General features: G+C 41.5%; 5 protein-coding genes and 1 long non-coding RNA gene across 8 annotated transcripts; 2 read left to right on the top strand and 4 right to left on the bottom strand.

The window, feature by feature from the left end:
• Positions 1-148: 148 nt before the first annotated feature.
• LOC121182283 lies at positions 149-2,399 on the bottom strand. The gene is made up of 3 exons (XR_005894104.1): positions 1,977-2,399; positions 1,513-1,718; positions 149-544 (listed from the first exon to the last, which is right to left on the bottom strand). It is a non-coding gene; the product is annotated as an uncharacterized LOC121182283 (long non-coding RNA).
• A 95-nt stretch (positions 2,400-2,494) lies between these two features.
• Positions 2,495-6,702, top strand: hdhd5 (haloacid dehalogenase like hydrolase domain containing 5). The gene is made up of 8 exons (XM_041037849.1): positions 2,495-2,812; positions 3,236-3,451; positions 3,555-3,667; positions 4,191-4,284; positions 4,367-4,400; positions 4,525-4,699; positions 4,820-5,008; positions 5,129-6,702. The coding sequence occupies exons 1-8, from the start codon at positions 2,702-2,704 to the stop codon at positions 5,550-5,552; spliced, it is 1,356 nt and encodes a 451-aa protein (XP_040893783.1). The 5' UTR covers positions 2,495-2,701; the 3' UTR covers positions 5,553-6,702.
• A 124-nt stretch (positions 6,703-6,826) lies between these two features.
• Positions 6,827-12,238, bottom strand: LOC121181734 (ras-related protein Rab-19). Its single transcript, XM_041037851.1, has 5 exons — positions 12,102-12,238; positions 10,612-10,709; positions 9,827-10,015; positions 9,235-9,418; positions 6,827-7,351 (listed from the first exon to the last, which is right to left on the bottom strand). Exons 2-5 carry the CDS (start codon positions 10,660-10,662, stop codon positions 7,077-7,079), a joined length of 699 nt encoding a protein of 232 aa, XP_040893785.1. The 5' UTR covers positions 10,663-10,709; positions 12,102-12,238; the 3' UTR covers positions 6,827-7,076.
• ccdc34 (coiled-coil domain containing 34) lies at positions 11,606-14,243 on the bottom strand. The gene is made up of 7 exons (XM_041037850.1): positions 14,164-14,243; positions 13,545-13,829; positions 13,310-13,454; positions 13,055-13,162; positions 12,769-12,927; positions 12,519-12,648; positions 11,606-12,271 (listed from the first exon to the last, which is right to left on the bottom strand). Exons 2-7 carry the CDS (start codon positions 13,811-13,813, stop codon positions 12,069-12,071), a joined length of 1,014 nt encoding a protein of 337 aa, XP_040893784.1. The 5' UTR covers positions 13,814-13,829; positions 14,164-14,243; the 3' UTR covers positions 11,606-12,068.
• Positions 14,244-15,160: 917 nt separating this feature from the next.
• slc15a5 (solute carrier family 15 member 5) lies at positions 15,161-18,953 on the top strand. Its single transcript, XM_041038173.1, has 10 exons — positions 15,161-15,176; positions 15,341-15,733; positions 16,097-16,319; positions 16,693-16,862; positions 17,004-17,224; positions 17,310-17,496; positions 17,679-17,867; positions 18,088-18,219; positions 18,364-18,472; positions 18,792-18,953. Exons 1-10 carry the CDS (start codon positions 15,161-15,163, stop codon positions 18,931-18,933), a joined length of 1,782 nt encoding a protein of 593 aa, XP_040894107.1. The 3' UTR covers positions 18,934-18,953.
• A 174-nt stretch (positions 18,954-19,127) lies between these two features.
• On the bottom strand, positions 19,128-22,952 carry LOC121181730 (E3 ubiquitin/ISG15 ligase TRIM25-like). 3 transcript variants are annotated; one of them, XR_005894070.1, is made up of 7 exons: positions 22,249-22,951; positions 22,058-22,153; positions 21,014-21,247; positions 20,770-20,932; positions 20,611-20,676; positions 19,892-20,517; positions 19,128-19,585 (listed from the first exon to the last, which is right to left on the bottom strand). XR_005894070.1 is itself a non-coding variant. In XM_041037846.1 (6 exons), the coding sequence occupies exons 1-6, from the start codon at positions 22,822-22,824 to the stop codon at positions 19,988-19,990; spliced, it is 1,665 nt and encodes a 554-aa protein (XP_040893780.1). In that variant the 5' UTR covers positions 22,825-22,952; the 3' UTR covers positions 19,802-19,987. The 3 variants fall into 3 exon arrangements, 1 of the variants encoding a protein (XP_040893780.1); XR_005894071.1 differs by having other exon boundaries at positions 20,617-20,676; positions 22,249-22,947; XM_041037846.1 differs by lacking the exon at positions 19,128-19,585 and having other exon boundaries at positions 19,802-20,517; positions 22,249-22,952.
• Between the last annotated feature and the right edge of the window lie 819 nt (positions 22,953-23,771).

The following is a 23,771-nucleotide window of genomic DNA, read 5'->3' as shown; positions in this document are numbered from 1 at the left end:
CTTATTTATTTCCATTTTTATTTTTGTCAATCACTGGCACAAACATGTCACTAATAAAGCTTTTGACTTCTGTTGAATTTCCTGCCAACTACCAGTAAAAACAAGGAACATGATTTCATGGCTTGCATGTGGACATTGCTTCAGTGTTCATCAGTTGAAGCCAACATGCTTTACTTTTGATTGTCTGCCAAAACTAAATGAAAGTGATAGCCAATAACTACCAGTAATAGAAAAATTCAAATAAATAAATATAAAAATAAATTACACCACCCACCTTGTTTGGGTCTGTATCACAACAAATAAACATACATATACAACAACAGAAATTTAAAACAATAAAAATTAAAGTGCTAAACTGTGTTTTGAGGTAAAATCCAACCAGAACCAATTATACTGAATACAGAAAAGAAGACAATGTACAAAGGCTGTGACAACATTCTGCACAATGGATAATAAGTCCTGAGTAACTGCTGTGTATCCTCCACCTCCACTTCTTTGCAGTCCTTTGCTTCATCCTCTGTGTCATCAAATTTCATAAATCCAACTGCACGAGCAGAAAAAGAAAAATTATTAGAAATATGTAAAGGAAATCTGCAGTCATACTGTACTGCTCTCACCACGCGTACCCTTACGCAAAAAATACGGTGACTACATAAATACACAAATACATTAAACAACGGGACATTAAGCAAAATGTAATGCGGCTAGCAAACAAACTCCACTAAACAATGCCAACAACACAATAAACATACCACTTTGAAAACTACACGCACACAATACTTACAGACTGTACGTTCCCTGGCTGAAACGTGTGCAACCAAATTCAACTTTACGAGCCCATCTTTGTGTTACTGACCAAACTTATTGACTGAAGAAATGGAACGGAGCGGCCAAGATGCGAATTGGAACATTAACAGAAAGAGCGCTCACTCTGTCGCCGTTTCCAAAAACTAAGAAAAGTACAGAACACTCTGAACACACTGAACTTTAAATATTACTTTTAACCTTTAAAGACAGCACGCGTACACCAAGTCCCCATATTTGTAAGCAAAAACATGTTGCCTGTGCATCCACTACCAATACTGGATTAATACATCTACATCACCACTTGCCTATATCTTCGTGGCTCGCTAGCATGTAAAAAGCAATCCCCGCTGTGAGGGAGCCGCTAGATATAAAGTTCGCAGCTTGTTCTTTTCGCTAGCTTAGCGAATTTAGCTTAGACTAGCCACCAGCCTAGCTCTGGTTAGTGAGCAGTGACTTAGCGACTTAGCGATGCTTGTTCACGTTAATCCTTCAGCTAACGTGAATATTTTTAGGCACAGTCGTTTTCAAAAGTAATTCCAGTTCCATTTAAACTATGACCAATGTTTAGCTAACATTAGCTGATACGATGACATGCGATGCCAATTGTAGCCACAGCAGTTTTAGGTAGTTTAAAACAACAAAGCTAGAACAGCTTACACTATAAATACATAAATGAACAAAAATGAACAAACATGACCAACTTACTTTCAACTTACTGGAAAACGGTGATTCTTGATGTGCGCTGAACAGAGCCGAACGGCCACTTGCTTCCACAGAGAGGAAATCAGAGACAGCTGATGAAATTCGAAGAATCGCGCCAAAAGCTTGGCGTGTTGCCTCGGCCAATCAGGGTGCCGTTTACTGGTTGGCTTATGACGACGTACTGCCTCAGCCAATCAGAGTGGCGCTAACTGGTTGAAATCATAGTTATAAAATCAAGGCTCCTATGTACCATGAAATTATTTTCTGAAGCTTAATTTCCAACAAGTTGCATTTCCATATAAATATATGAATAAAAACATAAACAAACAATAAACAAATAATTACTAACAAATAATGTTTAATCACAAATAATCTATAATCGTATTCATTAATCGTGTTGATAACAACAATGTTGATATTTGTCATTAAAACAATTACATTCATTAATTAATGTCAATTTCCTGCACCTGTCTTAGACGTCCACGTGACGTCCAAAAAAGTTACCTAGTCCGACGTTCAAATGTTGAACTGCATACTGACGTCCAAGTGGGGTCGTGGTTAGACGTCCAAATATCGGACCTAGTTTGCACGTCGTGTAAATGTCCATAACTGGTCATGGACCGACGGACGCAATATAGACACGATCTGCACGTCCATCAGACGTCTAATGTTTAGTGGGCAGGTAATCATTTAAGGAATCAAAACACGAATAGATAATCAAAAGTTGAAAAATTCCCCATTAATGTCATAATAGTGGCAATAAAATGAATTTAGGGTCCTTACATTCAAAAGATAATATAATATCTTTAACAGAAAATTTAAAGTTTGTGTTTTTACAATATCGAAAATGAAATCTCACCAACGTTTTGCAGTAAAACTGAATGTTCAGTTTCATTTCAGCGAAAAGCAGCAGGAATGTGACGTAACATCGTACCAGGAAGTTTTACGGCCTCGCTCCTTTGCGCATGCGCCTCCATCGGTTGCGGCGCTGTTGTGTGCGTTGAATGATCGCTTCTACCCTGACAGCATGAAGAGACAGCGCAGAGCGGAGGATTGACCCTCACTGTTTGAGATATCATGACCCCTTTCCTCAGTCGTCACATCGGCTAAGTAGGCAGTCACCTTTAGCTCGGCCGTGTCTGTTATTGTGTCTCGTTTACCCGCCGGCGTTTACACATTGGTGCCTGGAGAAATGCAGAGGATAAGGTCTTTGAAAAGTGGCTGGCAGCTGCTGAAGTCAGCCTGTGAGGGAGCTGCAAAACAAGTAAACACCTCGCCATCGACCTCGAGAAATTACAGCCATGTAAGTGAATGCTTCATTCAAACTTCGATTTTATGTACGTACGTATGTATAAACTGTATATAGGCTGGTTGTTGTCCATTCTTAGAGGTTTTGGTCTGTGTATTATTTCTGTACCTGCCCACGGACTACAAATGGAAATTAAATAGTAGCTAAAGTTGGTACAGAGCATCTTTTTTCTTTGTTTGATGTTAATGCATTTTTACTTTTTCACCATTTCTAAATGAGCCTAAGCATCCTTTTCCATATTGTGTTATGTACTTTAAAAAAAAAAATCATATCAGTGCATATTGGATAACATATAAACTAACAGCAATATAATACTATTAAATTGGTCAGGCGCCAGTGATCATCCTGTCGTATCAGACCAAGTTAATAAACAACCTTATGTTTTCATATTGCACATGTCATCACTCTTTGGCACAGCTCCATCCTCAGGGCCCCAGCTCCTTCGGGCTCCTCTTTGACATCGATGGGGTGCTGGTGCGAGGCAGGACGCCAATCCCTGCGGCCATACAGTGCTTCAGGAATCTGGTGGACCGGAATGGGAAATACAAGGTGCCTGTGGTGTTTGTCACCAACGCTGGGAACTCCATGAGGCAGACAAAAGCTGAACATCTGTCACATCTGCTTGAGGTGGAGGTAAACTGAACACCCTTTAGATCATTGTAAGCGTTCTCAGCTTGCTTTGTCTCATTTTCTCTGTCTGATATCAGTCTTTTTCTCTGTACTCCCTTCATCTTAGGTGTCTCCAGACCAGGTGATGCTGTCCCACAGTCCTTTGCGAATGTTCACCCAGTTCCACAAAATGTGTGTGCTGGCACTGGGACAGGGTCCTGTGGAGGAGGTCGCTCACAAGTATCCTGTCTTAAATCAGGGACTCTGGTTCCTGCACTCCCTCTGCATGTTGACTTTAAAATAGTGCATGTTCTGTTTATTCAGTGCATTTTTGTTCGTGTCCTACTTTGTTATCAGTACGTAATCTTTGTACCCTTTGTTCCCTTTGCCTCCTGACTGTCTCAGTGGAGGATTTTTCACTGATTTAATTTTACTTTTCATTCAGGAGGAATGAATTTTCTCTTTCTCATTTGGGAATTGTCGTTAGTCCATTATGTCAGAATGTTTGAGTGTCATTTATTGTGATTCATTGTTGATCACTTCTGGTTTGGTGTGATCACATCACCCTGTTCCTAACCTGAGACACATAGGTGGTACACTGTAGACAAGTATTTTAAAATAATCTATACCAGTGTTACAACATGGCCAGTAGGTGGTATCCCTGAGTTTTTGTTAGACAGAATTGTCAACCTTACACATGTTTTGAGCCTCATAGCTCCATCTCCCCTGTGTTTGCGTTTGACTTTAACCAACCAAACTTCAGCCTGGGCTTTCAAGATGTTGTTACCATAGATATGCTCAGAGAGGCATATCCTCTTCTAGATGTAGTGGATCACAACAGAAGGCCCAAAGGCAGTGTAAGTATTACCACTGAAGCCCATTTATGTTCAGTCATGGGTGATTTGATGATCTTACCAACTGTGTATATGTGTCTTACAGATTCCACCCACCAAGGGCTTACGGCCAATAGACGGTATGTTCCTACAGACGGTCCGCAATTGACCCATAAGTGTAGTGCTTAACAATTCACTAGCAATTTATAATGAGCACATTTATGGTTGTCTTTAATATATTTCCTTCTTCACCTGATCTTACAGCTGTGATCTTATTTGGGGAGCCAATCAGATGGGAGACCAACCTCCAGCTTATCGTTGACGTGCTCCTAACAAACGGGAGCCCAGACAATGCCTGGAGTTCAATGCAGTACCCTCACATCCCAGTCCTGGCCTGTAACATGGACCTGCTGTGGATGGCGGAGGCGAAGAATCCCAGGTACAGTAGCCTACACGTATTTCAAAAATACACACGTTAGAATGTAGATCAACCCCTGCAACATTATTCAAAGATTCAAATGAATACAGTGTCATTATCCTAAATGTCCCTGTCTCATAGGTTTGGTCATGGTATGTTCCTGGTGTGCTTAGAGAGCCTGTACAAGAAGGTCACAGGTTATGAGCTGAAGTATGAGGCTCTGATTGGTAAACCCAGCGTGGTGACTTATAACTACGCTGAGCTGCTGATCAGACAGCAGGCTGAGAGACTTGGCTGGCCCACACCTGTGAAGAGGCTGTATGCAATAGGGTGAGACTCTCTGTTATCTCTTGACCTTGGACCCAAAGATTCATGTTTCCCTTTTTTTTTTTTTTCAAACACCAAGTAAATGGTGTTATTATATGGTGTTACTCTTGTCTCGATTTATAGTGATAATCCCATGGCTGACATATACGGCGCCAACCTCTACAACCGCTACCTCCAGTCCCGTGGGTCTACCAAGGCCCAGAGGCAGGCTAAGAGTGGTGGAGGAGGTGTAAATCCCCTGGCGGAAACGGTTGATGATGCCCATAAAATGACATCAGCAGAGCTAGGCGGCGCATTGGGTGTTTACGGGGCAGAGGAGGACCTCCCAGAAGGGTGCAGCTCCATCCTAGTGTGCACAGGGGTGTACAGCAGAGACCAGCAAGAGTTGCCCTCAGACACAACACAAACCGTCACCGAGCAGCGCATCTTCCATGGCCACCGGGACTTCCGCTTTGACCCCAGCCTCACACAGCCTTCCTTCGTGGTGCAGGATGTGAAGGAGGCAGTGGAGCTGGTGTTCCAGCAGGAGGGCTGGCCTCTGGATTAGGATGAGCCTCTCAAACTGTGGCTCCATCTCACAAGCTTCCAGTAAACAGCTCTAACACATAACACGTAACCGGTAGTAGCAGAAGCTTTGTGAGGGCATTTTTGTTTGTTTTTTGTTTTTTTAATCTAAGCTCCTGATTATCACAGGGGAAATGTAGCTGTTACTGTGGCTCGTTCTTATAGGTGTTCATAAAGTGCCATAGGATCAGCTGCAAAAGGCAACAATATGCAGGTTTAACACCAAATATAGGAAAGTTACAGACATTTTAAGTCGTTCATGCATGGTAGTATGCCACAGACTGCTGCTGCATTTTAAAAAATATTTTTCACCAACAACACATACAGGAATAGCCCCACCTAACTGCGTATATATAGTCAAGGACTCAAGTTCATCAAGTTTGACGTCTGTCCTTTCTTGCCTTTGTACAAAACAGTCGGTTTCAGCTGTCTTTTAAAAATGCACACATTGTTTTCAGTGTTGAGTTACATTTTTACTGCATTCAGACTTTTATAAAGTATGTGTAAGTTTGTGGATGAGAGCTGAAATAAAGTTCAAACATAGTTGCACCTTAAGTGGCATATTGTTCAGATTGATCTAAAAAGAGCTCTGTAAAGATAGATCTGTTGACAATAGCACATATTGTCCAGATAAAGATGGTTTTTATTCTTTGCACAACAGTCTGACAACAGTCAGACCTAACTGGGTCATCTTGCCTTTGCCTTTCCAAAATATACTCCCCCCAGCTGGTCTTAACTAGACTGCTTCTGCTGTTTGTTTTTACTGTTATCATATTTCAGCTTGATTTATTTTTAAGCTAGGGTGAATATGTAACCACTAATACTGATGAGATTAAGATGGCAGGTTTCAGTTTCAGTTTAGTACCTCATGACTTATGATCTTAGCCTTAATCGGGAGAATGGTAATTTTTTTTCTTTAATAATGTAATCTTATTTTTGTCTTATTTTGAAAATTTTATGAATGATTAATGCGAATGTCTATATTAGAAGACTTCTTCTGGTGCTGGTTTGTTACATTTGTAATTGACAGATAAACAGGGTATGATTTGCTAGGTGGAAACTGTGGATTTCTGGTAATGTAGAGTAAAAGTCATACTGTATGAAAGAATAATTAAAAAGGATGAAAGACACAAGAAGTTGCATGCCAAGTGAAAACATTCTGTTAAGTGTGTACAGAGTCCTCTAGCAGAGGTGTGGTTTGGAGTCATTCTCACATTCAGCAGCAGTTATTCTCAGGAGAATACTACAAAATACGTTTGTTAAGCAACTGTCATTTAAAACCTGCGTTAAACTGATTCCACTAACTATAAATATTAAACATCAAAACACATACAAAACCTACATTCACACACACACAATGCAACATATGGAGTTTCTCTAAAAAAAAAGATTAACCTCCGTCCTCCTTGTGGAGAAACTTTTCAAGCACACATGTATGTTGAATATTCAGGCTGCCACGACTATTTTTCAAGCAAGTCTTAATCGACACATCCCTGCTTCAATTCGCTCAGCACCCACACTTCTTATCCAACGGCACAGTACCATGAACTGGGTGGGAGCTGTTACTCAACATGAACTGGGGTGGATCCTGAGAGGACTCATCTGTGATGGTCATGCCGTTGCGTGCCAGCAGCTCCCGGGCCATGAGGATGAAGGCCGCCTCCACGTTCTGGGCCTCCTTGGCTGAGGTTTCTAGAGCAGCGAGAACGCCATTGTTTTCTGCCAGAGTGCACGCATCCTCGAACAGCACCTGTCTCTGCGCCTGAAGGTCCGACTTGTTACCTGCAGTGGTGAACAGAACAGGAAATGTTGAAACCAAAAAGTGAATTCAGATATTTATAGCTATCAAGACATCAGAGCTGAATGTTTAGCTTCATTATCAATCTGCACATTATTTTCTTGATTAATTATTTTGTTTATAAAATATATATATATATTTAAAAACCCACCTATTTATCTTCTTCTTGGAAAATAAAACAATTTATTGATGATCAAAATAGTTTATGAAGAATTTTCTGTATCAATTTAATGATTTCAGCTCTATATAAAAAAGTGTTCCGCTCTTCTGAATGTAGCCATGCTGTTGCTCTGCCATACTGAATGTAGAGCTGTAGCTCCACTGTATCATGGTGCTGCAGGTAATTAAGTTTTGTAGTGATTGTAATGATTTTTAGCCACAGATACAAATGCCGTAAGGAGTAAATATGTTGATTAACATATTTATTGATTAATAGAACAACTATTTTCTGGTCTATTTGACATCAGAGATTGTGAAAATGTTTTGTTATTTGTTATATATGATGTTCAGTTTATAAAAACCTATATATCAGAGAAAGGCAGCAAATTGGAGAAGCTGGAACCTGAGCATGATTGGAATTATTGGTTATAAAAGACATATAATCAATTGTCAAAATGTTTACCAAACTAACTAAACTAATTGTTCTAGTTCTAAAAACACGTGTTCAGGAGGAAAATGAAAGGTATAAACAGGATTACAAGCTGGTGTGAGGCTGATCTTTTGTTTATTTATTGTAGCAATAAGCAATAAACTACCAGCTAAGGTAGGTGCAGGTTGACTGCACAGGACACCCCAGAGTCAGCTGTGACACTTCACCACCATCACCTGCTGGTGCTGAGCTGAATTATGTGAAAACTGGTAAGTAGGTGAGCAGTTAAGCTGAAATAGATAATAAAAAGTAAAGGATAAGTGGATGAGATGGATGAGAGCTAATTAATACAAATGCAAATGTGAAAGACATCCAACCCAAGAACTGTCCACTCCCAGATCACTGTGTGAAGACATTAATTTTTTTAAAAAGCATGTATAGAAAATGATGGAAGGTCCCTGTCACACCTGACAGGGTTGAGGGGATACAGTGGGTATGTAAAGTATTCCGACCCCCTTAAATTTTTCACTCTTCGTTATATTGCAGCCCTTTGCTAAAATCATTTAAGTTCATTTTTTTCCTCATTAATGTACACACAGCACCCCATATTGACAGAGAAACACGAAATTGTTAAAAATTTTTGTAGGCTCTTAGGAACCTTAAGTGCAGCAGAATTTTTTTTTGTATCCTTGGCCAGATCTGTGCCTTGCCATAATTCTGTATCTGAGCTCTTCAGGCAGTTCCTTTGACCTCATGATTCTCATCTGCTCTGACATGCACTGTGAGCTGTAAGGTCTTATACAGACAGGTGTGTGGCCTTCCTAATCAAGTCCAATCAGTATAATCAAACACAGCTGAACTCCAATGAAGGCGTAGAACCATCTCAAAGATGATCAGAAGAAATGGACAGCACCTGAGTTAAATATATGAGGGTCACAGCAAAGGGTCTGAATACTTATGGCCGTGTGATATTTCAGTTTTTCTTTTTTAATAAATCTGCAAAAATTTCCACAATTTCGTGTTTCTCTGTCAATATGGGGTGCTGTATGTACATTAATGAGGAAAAAAATGAACTTAAATGATTTTAGCAAATGGCTGCAATATAACAAAGAGTGAAAAATGTAAAGGGGTCTGAATACTTTCTGTAACCACTGTACATAAGACTTAAAAAAGCTTGGGAACAACTGGAGCTCTGTTTCCTTTACTTCCTCTTTTCACTACAGTCTACAGTATAAATATGTTCATACCTATTTTATTTCCTGTTTTATTTCCTCTTACCAATGAGTATCAGTACCACGCTCGCAGCCCCGTATTGCTCCACCTCCCTGATCCAGTGGGGAACAGATTCAAACGTGGTGCGCCGTGTGATGTCATAGGCCACCATGGCCCCGTGGGCACTGCGGTAGTAGCTCTGAGTTATGGTGCGGAAACGCTCCTGTCCTGCTGTGTCCCACACCTGCATCTGTGAAAACACACAAAATACAAATCAATACAAAAATGACTTAAATATTTTTTTTTAAATATATGTAGGTAGAGTGTTTCCAAAGTATACTTCTTAAGTTATTCAGTCCTTTTTAAACAATGCTTATGTTTACAGAACCCCAAACTAATTAGCATGACAAGACATCCATGCAGTTAACAAATTAACACACCCAGAAAGCTAACAAACAGATGTTATCGCTTGAAAGAAGCAGTCAGCCACTCCTCTTTCCTCTAAAGGGAAAACACACTGATTAACTGAAACAAGCAGAGGTTGTTTACTTTAAGACAACATTTCCATGTTTTTGTTAATATATAAAAAATACACATTTTAATGATATCCGATGTGTGCCGAAATTATTGTACATTACACCTCATGCAAATCACCTACCTTCACTTTCTTGCCATCAATGTCCAGGGTACGAACAGTGAAGTCGACCCCGATGGTGTTTTGCTGCTTCTCAATGAATATGCCTGACTTGAAGCTCTGGACCACGCAGGTTTTCCCCACATTCGAGTCCCCGACCAAGATGATTTTGAAAAGAAAGTCAAAAGAGTCCTCAATCTCCGGCCCTACAGACTGCATGGTGAAGGGAGGAATACACACACACACACAAAAACACTGAATCTGAGACCTCTGTGCCTTTGTGCAAGAGAACTGGTTCCTTCCAAGTTGTGTCAATAATAACTGGGACTATTTACAGAAACACCAGTCACATCCTTGTTCGAAAAAAGGGACAAATCAGGTTTGTACCAGCTGTAGTGTAACAGTCCGTGTGGTTTTAGTTGAATATGTGTGAACCACAGGTGAAGCTGTCCCAGTCAGAAATAAAAAAAACACCCAATATTATGAATAATCTTACTGCAAAAATCCAGTTCCACTCAATGAGCAACAGAAAACAACTCCAAAAATCAACTTAATTTATTCCTTGGTAGAGAATTTAAATTAAATTCCTTTTTTTCTTTACAGCAAACAAAAGTCAGCATCCAAAAGCTTTGTTTCTTCATCCTGTACTTGTTTCCATGCTTAAGTTACACTATCGGTCACATTCTTGAAGACTTAAGAACAAGTGTAGTCTGTGTCTCTGCCCTTTAGACTGTCTCTCTCTCTCTGCCCTCTAAGCCCCCCCCCCCCCCTCAGGTTCATTGTGGGATAATTTAAGACACGCCTCCTACCTGTCTTGGTAGGTGTGATCTCCAACTGCCAGCCCACTTGCACCACTGCATCTTGGGATATGGATTTTCTAATGAGGCTTTGTAATGGGAAACAGTACCTGGAAGAGACAGACATAAAACTCAATGACTTGAAACATCATTTTTTGAAAGCACTTTGCGTTAGACGTGGACAAGATTAAGCTCTACTTTGTGTTACGATTAACTGGTTGCTGACTAAGACTGACTATATTCTCTCACATTGTAAATACACTGAGAGCCAAATTGCTGCAGGCTAACTTTACAGAACCTTAACTCTTTATGAAGACAGTTTTGCTTAAAAGGCTCAGTGAGCAAATACCCCTAAGCAAACATCTTAAACCACTCCTACAGTTTAACTACTCCTGACAGAATGTAAACACTTGACGTTTTTGTCTCAGCAGCTGTCCTTTGGACCCCAGAATGTTTCTTTCCGTGTGTAAAAACGCTCTACATAATCAGTGTCCTCATTATTAGCCCCCTCCCTGACTACTGTCAACTGACACATTCCACAACACTCAACAGACAGGGGTTAACCATAGACTAAGAGAGCCCAACACACAAAAGACTAAAATACAATGGAAGGGTTTAAAGATGGTTATTTTAGAATAAAAGTGCAATTGAAATCATTTTACCTCAGGCTTCATTTATTGACATCAGAGTGAGATGCTAACACACAACGAGCGTACTGCTCTGAATCTTAATCTCTCTCCCTCTCTGTGTGTCTCTCTCCACCCCCTCACTTGTTTCTGTCGTCATCTCAGCCCATAGAAGAACAAGGCACAGCTGGACACAGAACAATGTGTGAGTGTGAGCGGCACTTGACTGAGCTGGGTCTATCTTTGGCTGTGACCACGAGCCACCTTCTTTCTGTTGTGTGGTTGTGTGTGGTTTGTGTCTTATTAAATGCGGGGAAATAATGTGGCTCTGTTGACCACTCAGTGATGGAACAAATAAGAGAAGGCCAAGAGCCAAGAGGAGATGTTTATACTCTATTTATCATAGTAACAAACTGATTCAGTTTACATGATACAAAAAACCAAAAAAACAATCCAGGCTTTTAGATGCGTGTGTAGCCAATCCAAAAATGATGCCAGACCATCTTAAAATATGGAAGCTAATTAAAGTATCAGAACAAATTATAAACATATTTTGTAAAAACCATGTAAACATACTAAAACCTGAACATTCAGACATTAAACCGGAGCCAGTGCATCATTACAAAATGCTCCAGTGTATAAATCAAATACAACAATGAAAATTTTGACATACATGTAGGAGTCTGTCTTAATTATGACAGCTATATTAGAGCACATAAATACTTCTGTGACTCAGCAGAGCGTCTGTTCAGGAGCTGTGGTGGTGTGGATGAGTCGTGATGAAATCATATTTGAGCTGTAACTAAGCTGCAGAATCACAGTCACAGACATTGGTCTGCTGTGTCATCTCCTCTGCAGCAAATGTGCAGCACTCACAGTGTTTTGGAGCCTAAAAGCAGTGCTGGGGGTTTGCTGGTTCTTCCTCTGTTTCTGAGGTTTCTTGTCAGACGTCTTATTCACTGATGTTTCGGGAGGAGGGACGTGAATTGGCTTCCATGGGATCGGATTGTAGAAGCTGGGTGATGGGTAGGATTTGTCGTAGGGGCCTAGAGGAAATCAAAACGATGCAACAGGGATACATAATAAGTATCAACAAGGCAAATGAAATTGATACAACTACAATTCCACTTAAAACAGTCTGAAACCAACACAAAAAAAGTTATTTTGCTACTATTCCTGACCAACAAATTTTATGAAAAACCATACATAGATTTTTATCACTTTGAGGCTGTCCGCTGATCCAGAAATGATTAAATGTAGTTAATAATTCCCAGATGACTGAAATGACCTTACTTCTTGGGTAGCAAGGTGATCTGGGACTCGCTCTGCTTTTTTCATTGGCTTTTACCAGCCATTCCTTAAACTTCTCCTCTGCCCTCTTGCGGCGCTCCTTCTCCTGCTCCTCCCTCAGGGCAGCTTCCAACTGTTACAAAAAAAAAAAAAGATCTCTCTGAATCCTGGCTGCTTAGTCATTAACATCAAATTTTTTTCATAAAAAGAAAAACAGCCGTATTTAACAGAATTGCCGTAAAATCCACATTACTTTCTCCTTCTTTTCTTTTTCTGTTTTTTCTTGGTTCTTCTTCTGCAGCCAATCTTTGTATTTTTGCTGAGCTTTCTGTTCAATCTCCCTCCGTTTTTCCAACTGTCTCTGTATTTCCTCCTCCTCTTTGCTCTGTTTTACAAGCTGCTCGTGCTTCTCCTGGGATTGTAAAACAAAGAAACACATACAAGATGTGACAACCATAGATAACTGTAGCACTACTCTGTAGTTGCTCAGTTTCATAAGAAACTGTGATGTTGTTGAGTTCAAAGAAGCAGTTCTATACCTGTTCTCTTTTCGTCTTTAGCCATTCTTGGATCCTCTCCTCCATGACAATCCTTTTCTTTTCCTGCTCCCTTTCCTGTTGTTGTTTCTTTTCCTTGAATAAGCGGTCCTAGTGCATAGGGCGTTAAACATTTTAGTCAGAGTTTTAGACAGTGTGCAGAAATTAAAATGGTAATTACTAAAACAAAGGAAAGGAAGAAAAGCAATTACTGCTGTTAGAGTACAGTGGTAGTAATTACGAGAAACCGTGGCTTGCCTCTTCTGCTTTCTTTTCCAATTTGAGACGGTCTTCTTTGGCTTTGTTCACTAGCCACATTTCCCAGGCACTCAAATTAGGTGAAGTTGCAGGCTGCATGGCTGCACTGAACCTTTGCTCTAAAGGTGTTTTTGGTAGCTCACATCTATAACATAAACAGACCCACAATTGTACATATTGTACTCCACCTGTGGTTCAAAAAGTTCAGAGAGTAACTTTAAAAAATCAGCTGTACCTGACTGGTGAAAAGCTAAGTCCGGAGTTGTCCCTTGGTGTGGGCGAGGTCCGCGCAGCTGGGCTGGGTTCTTCATCTTCCTCATCACTATCAAAACTGTCATGATAAATGGGAGAAAGCAGAGAAAATGTGTCTTCGTCGTCGGATAAGTTGCAGTCGTCCAAGCCCCTGGGTGTGTGGAAGTCTTGCCCCCGGCCGGCCTTGACAGGGGTAGAACTGAAGCCCTCGGACGCAGAGGCAGGACAGTTTGGCATCCTCCCTCCAGACATTACTAGCCGATGTTCGCTGTGAAACACACAGTGTCCACATGTGTACGTTTTAAATGAGTTATCAGTTAAGTGACTTTTATCTCTTAAATAAAGTTAAATAAATCCATGCAACGTTTCAGTGAGGCTCAATATACAAACAACTGACTAGCTTATGCTTAACACTCATGTTTGCAACTTGTTTTCACGGTTAGCAGAGTGTAGCTAACGTTAGCATTAGTTAGCTAACTTAGCTTTTAATAGCATCTAACGTGCTACGAATGATTAATGCTAAAAGCTGGCTAGCTCCACTGTATATATGTGCATTGTTTCTCGCCGGCTTTGAGAAGAACTGTGAACATTTAGCAGCCTACCTTTGTGCATCTATTTGAAGAAAAGTGTCGTCGCAGTTCTCGTCTCTTTCTCCACTGTAGCAACTGATTTGTAAACAACTTCGTTTCCCATGATACACCACGCCCCCAAGCTCAACTGGACGCGGTTTCTGTAACCATGGAGATGTTTAATGGTTCAGGTCGTATGCAACTAAATAGTTTTATTTATTTCTTCTTCTTATATTTCTGAATGATTTTGCACCTGATTGAAGATGCAATCTAGTAGCTGGAGACACTTACTGTAAAGCTCCATTGAATCTCTTCATTTTCAGCTCAATTAAAGTTTTATGTCCTTTTATAAAGTCTTCATTGACTTTCTACTCAAATATACACTTTCTACACATCTGAAAAGGATATGTCAGCCCTTCAGAAAACAATCATGTTACAATTCATACCAGCCTGCTCTGATTGTGATTGTACAGTCAGTTGTTGTCTCTCTATCAGTGGTGACCCTGTTGAAGTTAACCTACCCATGCACTCAGTCTCACTCCTTAACATTATCAGTCTAATTACCAGCAGGCAAGCCAAAATGAGCTTTGTACACTGAGGGACTGCTTTCACATGGAGATGTGATATTTTGTGTGTGTTTGCAATAACCTACAGCACTAAATTATTTTTTTGTTGTGTTTTATATCTCTTAATGCTATAAAGTCTACTGCTTGAGCAACATCATGTGTTTTTGAGTTCTGTCATTTAAACCATGAACATGTTCATCACAAGCAGTTACTGTGAATTTAACAGAATATTTGAAAATTTAATCTTTTAAATTGAGAGCCAACAGTGTACAACTATATTACAACAATTCAGTGTAAGTCATTAATGAAAAGAAACACAACAACATCATGTCTGTATCTCACTCATAATTATAGAAATATTTCTGGGATGCTCTCTAAATAGCTCCTGTCCATCACTCCTCCTGGATGTAATTTTGCATAATGTGTCAGATCCCTGTAAAGCGTCCACAGTTCTGAGTAAGATCATGACACGGGAGGATAGTCAGCCACCAGCACGTGCAGAATGCAGGTAGGTGTGTCTGATCCTACGTGTCTCCAGTCCAGCTCCACTGTCGCACCAAAGTGAGGGATTCCAGCTTTTCCCGCTGTTGGTCCCATCCTTGGGCAGGAAGGCAGGACTTCCCATTCAGACTGACCACATCCAGACAACCAAGCAGCCCAGCAGCCAGCTCGCTGGCCAGGTGGTATGGTGGCAGGAGACCTTCAGAGAATGCCAGTGGGTAGAAGCCAACTGCGACGAGTCTCCCAGACCCCTCTTACAGACCAGGGACCGCCAAGGAAATCCCGCAAGAAGCTCCAAGTTATCATCTGTGTGCTGCTTGTGGAGCTGTGTGAAAGATTCACTTTCTTTGGGATTGTATGTAACATGATTCTCTTCTGCACTGTGAAGCTGGGCTATGATAACTACCTGGCTGCGACAGTCAACCTGTGCTTTATAGGAGCCAGCACCCTGACCCCTGTTCTGGCTGGGTGGTTTGCGGAAACCTGTTTAGGGAGGACCAAAGTGCTCTACTTGTGTGCTGTCCTTCATTTCTTTGGTAAGACTGATATGATTTTTTTTTTTTTTTTATTAAAATTCAGTCTTTTGGACAGTTTATTTGTGTAATAATGTAAGATCACAGTCAAGCTTAACAATACAAAGGTCAGCTGTGATGACCTGACTGGTATGTTTATGTCAATTCTCACTTTTCCACTATGATCCAGTTTTTGTTGATTTTTCAAGGCCAAGGAAAAACTAGTTCAAATTGTTGTTACTATAATATTGATGCATGCAAGTTTACCTGGTTGGTCAAATCTGCCAGATTAAAAAACAATTTTTACTCATGTAAAATAAACAAGGAAGATGCACAATCATCTGACATATTAGGAATCTCTACCTTTGGTGTCCTTGTGCACTCCAGGCACAGCCATGCTGCCTGTGGTGGCCTTTCCCTTCGAAGATTTCTACATTGACACTCACCACATGACGCACCAGCTGAACCCTCGGGAGCAGCAGATCTTGTTCTACGTTGGCCTCCTGGCTGCTGCGCTGGGCATCGGCGGCATCCGGGCCATCCTCTGCCCAATGGGAGCCTACAGCCTGCAGGGCTACAACCAGCACCAGCTCCTGTCCTTCTTCAACTGGTGAGTGCTGAAGCAGTCATTCGACAATCAAATTCCAAACAATCCACTGATATTATTACCATGATCAATTTTATGGTCATTTAAGAAACCTTCCTACTGAAGTCTACATTTCTGACCCCCTACTTGTGGTGGTAGGTGGTGCTAGACTTAAGGTTTTGGTTCACCAACATCAAATAGGTTGATTATCCTGTTATATTACTGAGATTCTAATATTCCAGTCTGGCCAGTCAAACAACATCACAATTCCTAGGCCCTGCAGCTAGAGTGGTAAAACTATTGTGTAATTTTTACTAATTTTTCCTAATTTTTACCATGTAACCATGACATACCTGGTGAAATGAAAGACTTACTGTAATATCTATTGTCATTACAGGTTCTACTGGTTGGTGAACCTGAATTCCACTGTTGTGTTTCTGGGTATTGCTTACATCCAGCAGTCTGTGGCCAAAAATCTGGGCTTCCTTATCCCCTTCACCTCTGTGCTGCTGGCTCTCATTGCTATACACATGACACGCAACAAACTCACCTACAAACCCAAGAAAGGTAACATACATAGAAAACAAAATAAATAAAAAAAGGTATCAAGACAAACAACCAGTACTTGTGTGTACATACACTTGATATGGATCATACCACATGAAAATGTGTGCACCTTCACACTGTTCCTCCACATTTCCATCACAGGCGGGTCCTTACTCACCACGCTGGGAGTCTTCCTGAACTCTCTCAAGATGTGCTGCCTCCACTATCGGCACCTGAGTGGAGATGTGTCATCTTGGCTGGACCGGGCCAAGGAGAACAACGGTGGCCGTTACAGTGAGACACACGTAGAGAACGTCAAAGTTCTGGCAAAGCTCTTCCCTCTTTACGGGCTTCAGCTGCTGTACAGAGCCTGCATTACACAGGCAGGTCACTGGGAACATAACGATTCTTTTTTAAAAAGTCAAACTCATCTCCATCTGTGAATGTTAAAGAATATGTTTCCCTTAGATTCCCTCAGGTTACTACATACAGACGATGAACTCCAACCTTCACCTGAATGACCTCCTGTTGCCCATTGGAGCTATGAATGTGATCAGCATCCTGCCTCTGCTGCTCTTAGCCCCACTGCTCGAGTGTGTCACGACCTGCTACCTCTCTATGGAAAAAACTCCTCTGGCCCCTGCAAGAGTCATTAGTGAGCCTCTCCACACATGCACACCCCTACTAATGCACACATAATTTTTGCGTCTTCACCTAACATCGCTGTGTCTCTTGCTCTTCTACCTCTCTCATTCTCCCTCTTTTCTCCTGCAATCACAACCCCCACTCTACAGCCCCCTCTCTCATCATCCCACCCTGTCCATCCTCCCCTTCCAGCTCTGGGCCATGCGTGTGCCACTCTGTCAGTCCTGGTGGCAGGTTTGTCTGAGCTGCAAAGGAAGGCTTACCCTCTGGTGGAGCAGACTCTGTCTGGAAAGGTTCTGCAAGTGTCGTCCATGCCATGTTTCCAGCTCGCACCCCAGTACATCCTGCTTGGTCTGGCAGAGGCTCTCGTCACCCCTGCATGTGAGTGAGAGACTCAAGGTTTTTATGGTTTCGTGAAATATTGGTTGTACGTATATCCTTGATGCATGGTTTAATTTATCAAATTAGCACAAACCAACTGACACATGAAGAGGGGTCGCAGGGGAGTTGCTAACTTCTCCTGGTCATGAATTCTGCCTGCATGGCACAAATATGTAGCAAAGATGATCACACATTTCCCCTGTCACTTCCTCCCTGGTAGGTTCCCTTATTTCTTTCCAGCTGACTCCGAGCCACATCAGAGGCATCTCCCTGCACTTCCTCACTCTGTCCTATGGAGGGGGCTGCTTTCTGGGAGCCTTTATCATTCAGCTGGCGTACTTTCTCTCTGGAGGTAAAAATTTAAAAAATCTATACATGTAGTGTAATGCATGTTTTCTTTCAACACCAAATTATAGTGACACTGTAACTTAATTGAAAAACTGTGATTTTTGGCATAAGATGTAACTGATGCTGATATGACCACAACTGATTACAGGTAGCTTCTACCCAAACATATTGCATGATGGGAATCTGGAGAGATTCTTCTTCCTCCTGGCCACACTCATGGCGATAAATACCTTTGTGTTTTGGAGTGTATCTTACAGGTACAGTATTATTTATAACTACCTTGGCTATATTGTAGAACAAAGGCTACAATTTATGTTATTTATTTTACACGATGAATGCTGTTTTGGATGGTTTGCAGTGAGTTACTTATGTTCAGGTCCATTACAGCTCATTTTTAGGTGCTTTTCAACAGCTAGTACAGACATTTTGCGGAAGGTGGAGGCAGATTTCAGCAGGCATAGCTAAGGTTAAAAGGACAATGACACTAACTTTCGACAAACGTATCCCCTCTGTTGGTTTAAAAAGTTGTGTGTCAGGGCTCTAAGTGTATTTCCTTCTTATCCTGATGTTGTCCAGGTACATAGACCTGAGTGTGCAGGGCAAAGCTCTGACCATCAGCCCTCTGACTGAGCAGCTGCTGCATTACAAGGCCTACCAGCGCTTCTATGACACAGTGGATCGTTCCTACACAAACACCTCCATTGAATCTATTTTATGACTGTCTTCATTTTGAGCACAACTGTCAGTGGCGCTGGCGCTGCATGTTACGATGTCAAAATATGTAACTTGGGGAATTGTGGGCTAACGTGTATAAATGAAATGCATGGGGTGTACATATTTTGTTTGCTTTTGTATAATTATGTAATAACAGTAATCACAGGCTTTTTGCATGTAATCAAACATGTCCCCTCATTATTTTGAACTCTTATTTTACTTTTGGGCAGTATAAGAGTGAAATATTCTGAGTTTAATTAAAAATACAGAATATGCAAAAACAGTAGTTACAAATGCCAAGAATTCAAACACAATAATATCTGACAGTCTTATTTCCATTGTGATCCTCCAACTTACAACAAACAACAAAAAAATTAAACTATGATATATAAAGGCAGTGCAGAACAGCCATGTTCCAAGCTCTGTTCCAGGCCACTTTGAAGATGCACCCTGATGTGATCTTTGGCTTGAATGAAAGTTATTTCATCGCAAAGCATAAAGAAGAGTATAAATCCATGTTTTCAACCATTAGAGCCTTGAAACAATGTAAAATGCGTTCAGTTAACTCTTGTAAAATAGCTGTGAGAATATTTCACCAGTGCAAAGTAATTTCATACACTGGTACATGTTTTTTCAGTCAGAATATTACAGATTAACCCTGTGAGACCTGAACTATGAAAGAATGGTCAGAAAATTCTAATTTTTCAAATATGAACTCTTTATTTGTCCCTTTGACAAAATGTAAAAAAAAAAAATTAAAAAAAAAAAATTCTAAGTATATTTTTTGTTTGTATCACACATGTCAAAACATTTAGAAAAGTGAGGAGTGTCTACCAGGAGTCAGTATACGAGCATAAGAGTTCATCTAAAAGGGTTAAATGCAAAGTTTATGCTTGATGGTGATGCAATGAGTCCCAGAAATGTGGGTATCATATATGATACGTACGGGCTCACAGGGTTAAGTTTCAGGATTACACTCATTCATTTGTTTTGTGCCCTCTGGAGTTTATTCTGAATGTCACTAACCAGGCCTTAAATGTGATAATATGTGGTCTGGCTTAGATGTTGCATATTTTCAGTGTTGCACCTAAATCAACACAAAACCCAGGATAGACAGGTTCACTGAAGGTGGCCTGGGTTTGGTGAAGCAGCGTCAACCCACCAGAGCCAGAAACGTTGTAGAAACCCAGCCTTCCTGCACTGTAATCAAGGTGTACACCTACTCTGCAGGAGCGAGCTGGAGGTATTTGGCCTTTGTGAAGATTATTGTGCCAAAATGTGCAGCCAGAAGGAGAGCAGGTTAATTTCCAGGACAGAGTATTGTGGCCAAAACAGCAATCCTTCCCTGAACCCTTTCTTTTAATCCCTTTGTATGACACAGCCACATCAATAATGCCACCATCCCACTCCACCTCCCAGTATTGGCTGCCTTTAAGGCCTGTTTTGCACAGAGCCTGGTGATAGAAGGTGAATCTGTGGGGGTGATCAGGATGAGACCGGCCGGAATCACTCCACGATATCTCTCTGTTATTGTTGGACAAGCAGAGACATGCTGCTACTGTGTGGGGATCCACCTCCACCTTGCAGTCTGCAAAGAAAGGTCAAAAACTCCTTTAGCTAGTGAAGCCTTCATGTATGTTTATGCTGATGTAAATGCAAAGCGACTAAACATCATGCTCACTCTTACATTTGGTAAGAAGTTGTCTCCTTGATCGTATTTCCTCTGGCATTGTGGGTATTTTTGGCACTGTAGAAAAAAAAGAAAACAGATTATTCTCTTTATCCAATGACAGGAAAAAGACTGAATGGACCAGACTAATTAGGTTTTAGAAATACTTACACCTTATTAATTTGTTTTGCTCCAAACAAATTAATAATTCGTTCTTTTCTTTGTGGCAAATATTTTTCAGTCTCTCTTTCTGTGCACTGACAAACTCTGTCAGTGTGTCGACTCGTTCATGTGAGTGTGGGAATGCAGACAGGTCGCCCAGAGCCTGGAAACCCTGCACAAGGCAAGCAAATACAAAATGGTGTACACCTCCAGAGACTCAAAAACCACAAAGTGCCACAAAGCATGCCATCACCTTAAGAAAATGAATGGGATCCTCTGTAAGTGAGAGCTGGTTGAGTTTATCCTCCCTCCTCTTCAGTTCAAACACTTCACGCTGCAGTTGCCCGAGGTGGCTGTAGGTCCAGTCCACTCCAGCTTTCTCTGCTTCTCCAACTTTCTCTCTCATCTCAGAGCACTTCTCCTCCGCAGATCGGACGAATAAACTGATGTGCCGCTCAAAGTTATCACACGCCTCCCATGCTGCATCCTTGTGGGAAACACACACACACTTATGTCCTGTTTTGACTGATGACATTTTGTGTTACAGCACATTTACAACAGTCCTTCCCATCAGCAACACATGATGAGAAACTGAATTTGAAATTCAACTTTTTTATAGTATCTTTCTCTGGGTCAGTGGCTCCTAGCCTCAAGGTCTGGACCCTAGGAGGTCATGAAAAATAAATAAGTTGTATCAGAAATAGAAATACATTTGATACACAATATTAAATTCATTTTTCAACACTTTCTAATCTTTTTTTTTTTCATGTTTATGTCTTCAGGCCTTTAAAAATTATCTGAATAGTTGCTCTGGTTTGCTCTCAACCTGTGGGCACATACAAGTGGAAGAATCCATTCAAGATCAATTTTAATGGAGCAGTTCAACGTTATGGGATAATGTGTTCATTTGGCCTAACACAGTTAACCCCACACCCATTTCCTCTATTTCTAAGATATATTTGTCTACAAGGACTGAAGTGAACCCAAACTACTTTGATAACATATCATGTCATCATCTGCCGCTTATCTGGGTCCAGGCCCAGGTCGCGGGGGCAACTCCCGCCCAGTCCACAATGCACCGAAGTCCTACGGCACCTCCCACTGGTGGTGAGCCCATGGGAGGTGGTGCCGTCCGGAGTGGGGATCAAACCCACGACTCCAAGAGATTGAGTCTCGTGCTCTACCAACTGAGCTAACCGGGCGGTACTTTGATAATAATGATTAAAAAAATAAAATATAAAGAAATCTATTACTGACTAAAGAAAAAAGTATACTTATGCTTTTGAACGATACTCACTCTTATAGAGTTTGCAGCATCCCTCAGTTCCTCCATTTTCCTCTCTGTATTCAGCACTCTGTCTGCAATTTCCTGTTTAGACTTCTCCACTTTTCTCTGTTGAAACCAAAAATCCAGGCGCTTTTCAGAAGCTCAGTGACAACAAAAGAACAGGTGAGAAATGACTTCAGCACGCGGCTGAACTGAATTACCTGCATCTCACACTTTTCTGCTGCAACTTCCACAGTGTCGTGGCCTTTGTGTTCATCCATCGCGCACGTCAGGCATATGAACTGTTGATCAGTGTGGCAGTAAATCTCCAGAAGTTTGTCGTGACGGCCACAGATGCTTTCTTTGATCCCAGCTGAGGCTGGAATGAGACTGTGTCTTTTAAGTGGAGGCACGTCAAAATGGGGCTGCAGGTGAGTCTCACAGTAAGAGACCAAGCACACGCGACAGAACTTGCAGGCTTTTCGTTTTCTCCCTGTGCACATGTCACACGACACATCACCGGGCGCAACATCGGTATCAGCAGCAGCACTTTGGCTGGTTTTCCTCTTGTGTTCCTCCAACAGATTAGCCAGAAGCGCGCTCTTCTTCAGAACAGGCCTCCGGTTGAAAGTCTCCCGGCACTGAGGACAGCTGTAACGTCTTCTTCTGTTATTATTTACATCCCAGAAGGTGTTGATGCATTTTTTGCAGTAACTGTGTCCGCACCCAGTTGTCACCGGATCCTCTAGTAGCTGTAAACAGATGGGACACTCGAACAGTTCTGTATTGTTAGCCATCTCTCTCTGGGAATGACGGATTTATTTTCAATTTCTCTGGAAAGGTTGTTTCTTGTTGGCGGGTTTTTCTCAGTGGGTGGGCCCTCATGCAACTGAACTGATTGGTCTGTGTGAAGTTTTGAATTCTACTTGTGGCAAAAATATTAAAGCAGCGGAGCATGGAAGTTCATTCCTGACATTTGGATCAATATGTGGAACAAAATGATCTAAACACACTCACTAGCTATGTTGGAGCTCTCAAGTGCATCCTGCAAACTTCCTCAGCAAATGGACCTGCTTCAGGTGTCATCCTGGGACAGTTAGAGGCATGAAACTTTGGTCATATTATTACTGTGATGGAAATCTTATGAGATGATGGAAGAGGATTCAGGAAACCCAGATATCTTAGGCAGAAACATTTACTGAAGCTTGACTGATCAAGAAGAAAACAGATTAGTATTACAAGTTTAGAACAGTGAAAAATTCCTTCCTGGCAAACTATATTTAACAATATCCAACATCATATTGACTACATGTCACACAGAAAGAGCTGAGAAGGAAGATCAGGGAGGGCAAGGCCAGGTACAAGAGGAAGATGGAGGAGCAGCTGAAGCAGCAAAACATCAGTGGGGTATGGAGGAGCCTAAAGACCATCTCAGGCTTCAAAACACCCCACTCCCAGGCTGAGGGGGGCCTGCAGTGGGTGAACGACTTGAAGCAACACTTCAACCGGTTTGACCAGCCACCCACTACTCCCCCCACGCAGCTGCCTCACACCTTGTCAACTGGACAATGCCCCACTCCTACAGCCCTTCACACCTCTCACTCACACCTCACTATTTCCCCACCGGCCCATGGACTCAGTAACCCCCCAGCCCACCCCTGTCCTTCACACCTGCCCAGGTGAGGAGAGAGCTGAGGAGGATCAAAGCACAAATGGCAGCTGGACCAGACGGCATCAGCTCCAG

Source organism: Toxotes jaculatrix, chromosome 5 (genome assembly GCF_017976425.1).
Source record: "Toxotes jaculatrix isolate fToxJac2 chromosome 5, fToxJac2.pri, whole genome shotgun sequence".
In the NCBI taxonomy this organism is placed as follows: domain Eukaryota; kingdom Metazoa; phylum Chordata; class Actinopteri; family Toxotidae; genus Toxotes; species Toxotes jaculatrix.
The sequence above is the reverse complement of the archived record's forward strand: the minus strand, read 5'-3'. Positions and strand labels throughout refer to the sequence as shown.

What these genes read in the sequence shown, in the direction of transcription:
- hdhd5 (XM_041037849.1), top strand. Translation starts at nt 2,702, where the DNA reads ATGCAGAGGATAAGGTCTTTGAAAAGTGGCTGGCAGCTGCTGAAGTCA. An exon ending in CACATCTGCTTGAGGTGGAG is followed by an intron (nt 3,452 to 3,554) that starts GTAAACTGAACA and finishes CCTTCATCTTAG; the next exon opens with GTGTCTCCAGACCAGGTGAT. An exon ending in AAGAGGCTGTATGCAATAGG is followed by an intron (nt 5,009 to 5,128) that starts GTGAGACTCTCT and finishes CTCGATTTATAG; the next exon opens with TGATAATCCCATGGCTGACA.
- LOC121181734 (XM_041037851.1), bottom strand. Translation starts at nt 10,662, where the DNA reads ATGCAGTGGTGCAAGTGGGCTGGCAGTTGGAGATCACACCTACCAAGA. An exon ending in GATCACACCTACCAAGACAG is followed by an intron (nt 10,016 to 10,611) that starts GTAGGAGGCGTG and finishes TTCACCATGCAG; the next exon opens with TCTGTAGGGCCGGAGATTGA. An exon ending in CGTGGTACTGATACTCATTG is followed by an intron (nt 7,352 to 9,234) that starts GTAAGAGGAAAT and finishes TCACCACTGCAG; the next exon opens with GTAACAAGTCGGACCTTCAG.
- ccdc34 (XM_041037850.1), bottom strand. Translation starts at nt 13,813, where the DNA reads ATGTCTGGAGGGAGGATGCCAAACTGTCCTGCCTCTGCGTCCGAGGGC. An exon ending in TGGAAAAGAAAGCAGAAGAG is followed by an intron (nt 13,163 to 13,309) that starts GCAAGCCACGGT and finishes CCTATGCACTAG; the next exon opens with GACCGCTTATTCAAGGAAAA. An exon ending in TAAAGACGAAAAGAGAACAG is followed by an intron (nt 12,928 to 13,054) that starts GTATAGAACTGC and finishes TTACAATCCCAG; the next exon opens with GAGAAGCACGAGCAGCTTGT.
- slc15a5 (XM_041038173.1), top strand. An exon ending in TGCTGTCCTTCATTTCTTTG is followed by an intron (nt 15,734 to 16,096) that starts GTAAGACTGATA and finishes TGTGCACTCCAG; the next exon opens with GCACAGCCATGCTGCCTGTG. An exon ending in ACAGAGCCTGCATTACACAG is followed by an intron (nt 17,225 to 17,309) that starts GCAGGTCACTGG and finishes TGTTTCCCTTAG; the next exon opens with ATTCCCTCAGGTTACTACAT.
- LOC121181730 (XM_041037846.1), bottom strand. Translation starts at nt 22,824, where the DNA reads ATGGCTAACAATACAGAACTGTTCGAGTGTCCCATCTGTTTACAGCTA. An exon ending in CAGAAAAGTGTGAGATGCAG is followed by an intron (nt 22,154 to 22,248) that starts GTAATTCAGTTC and finishes TGGTTTCAACAG; the next exon opens with AGAAAAGTGGAGAAGTCTAA. An exon ending in ATCCCATTCATTTTCTTAAG is followed by an intron (nt 20,933 to 21,013) that starts GTGATGGCATGC and finishes TGCCTTGTGCAG; the next exon opens with GGTTTCCAGGCTCTGGGCGA.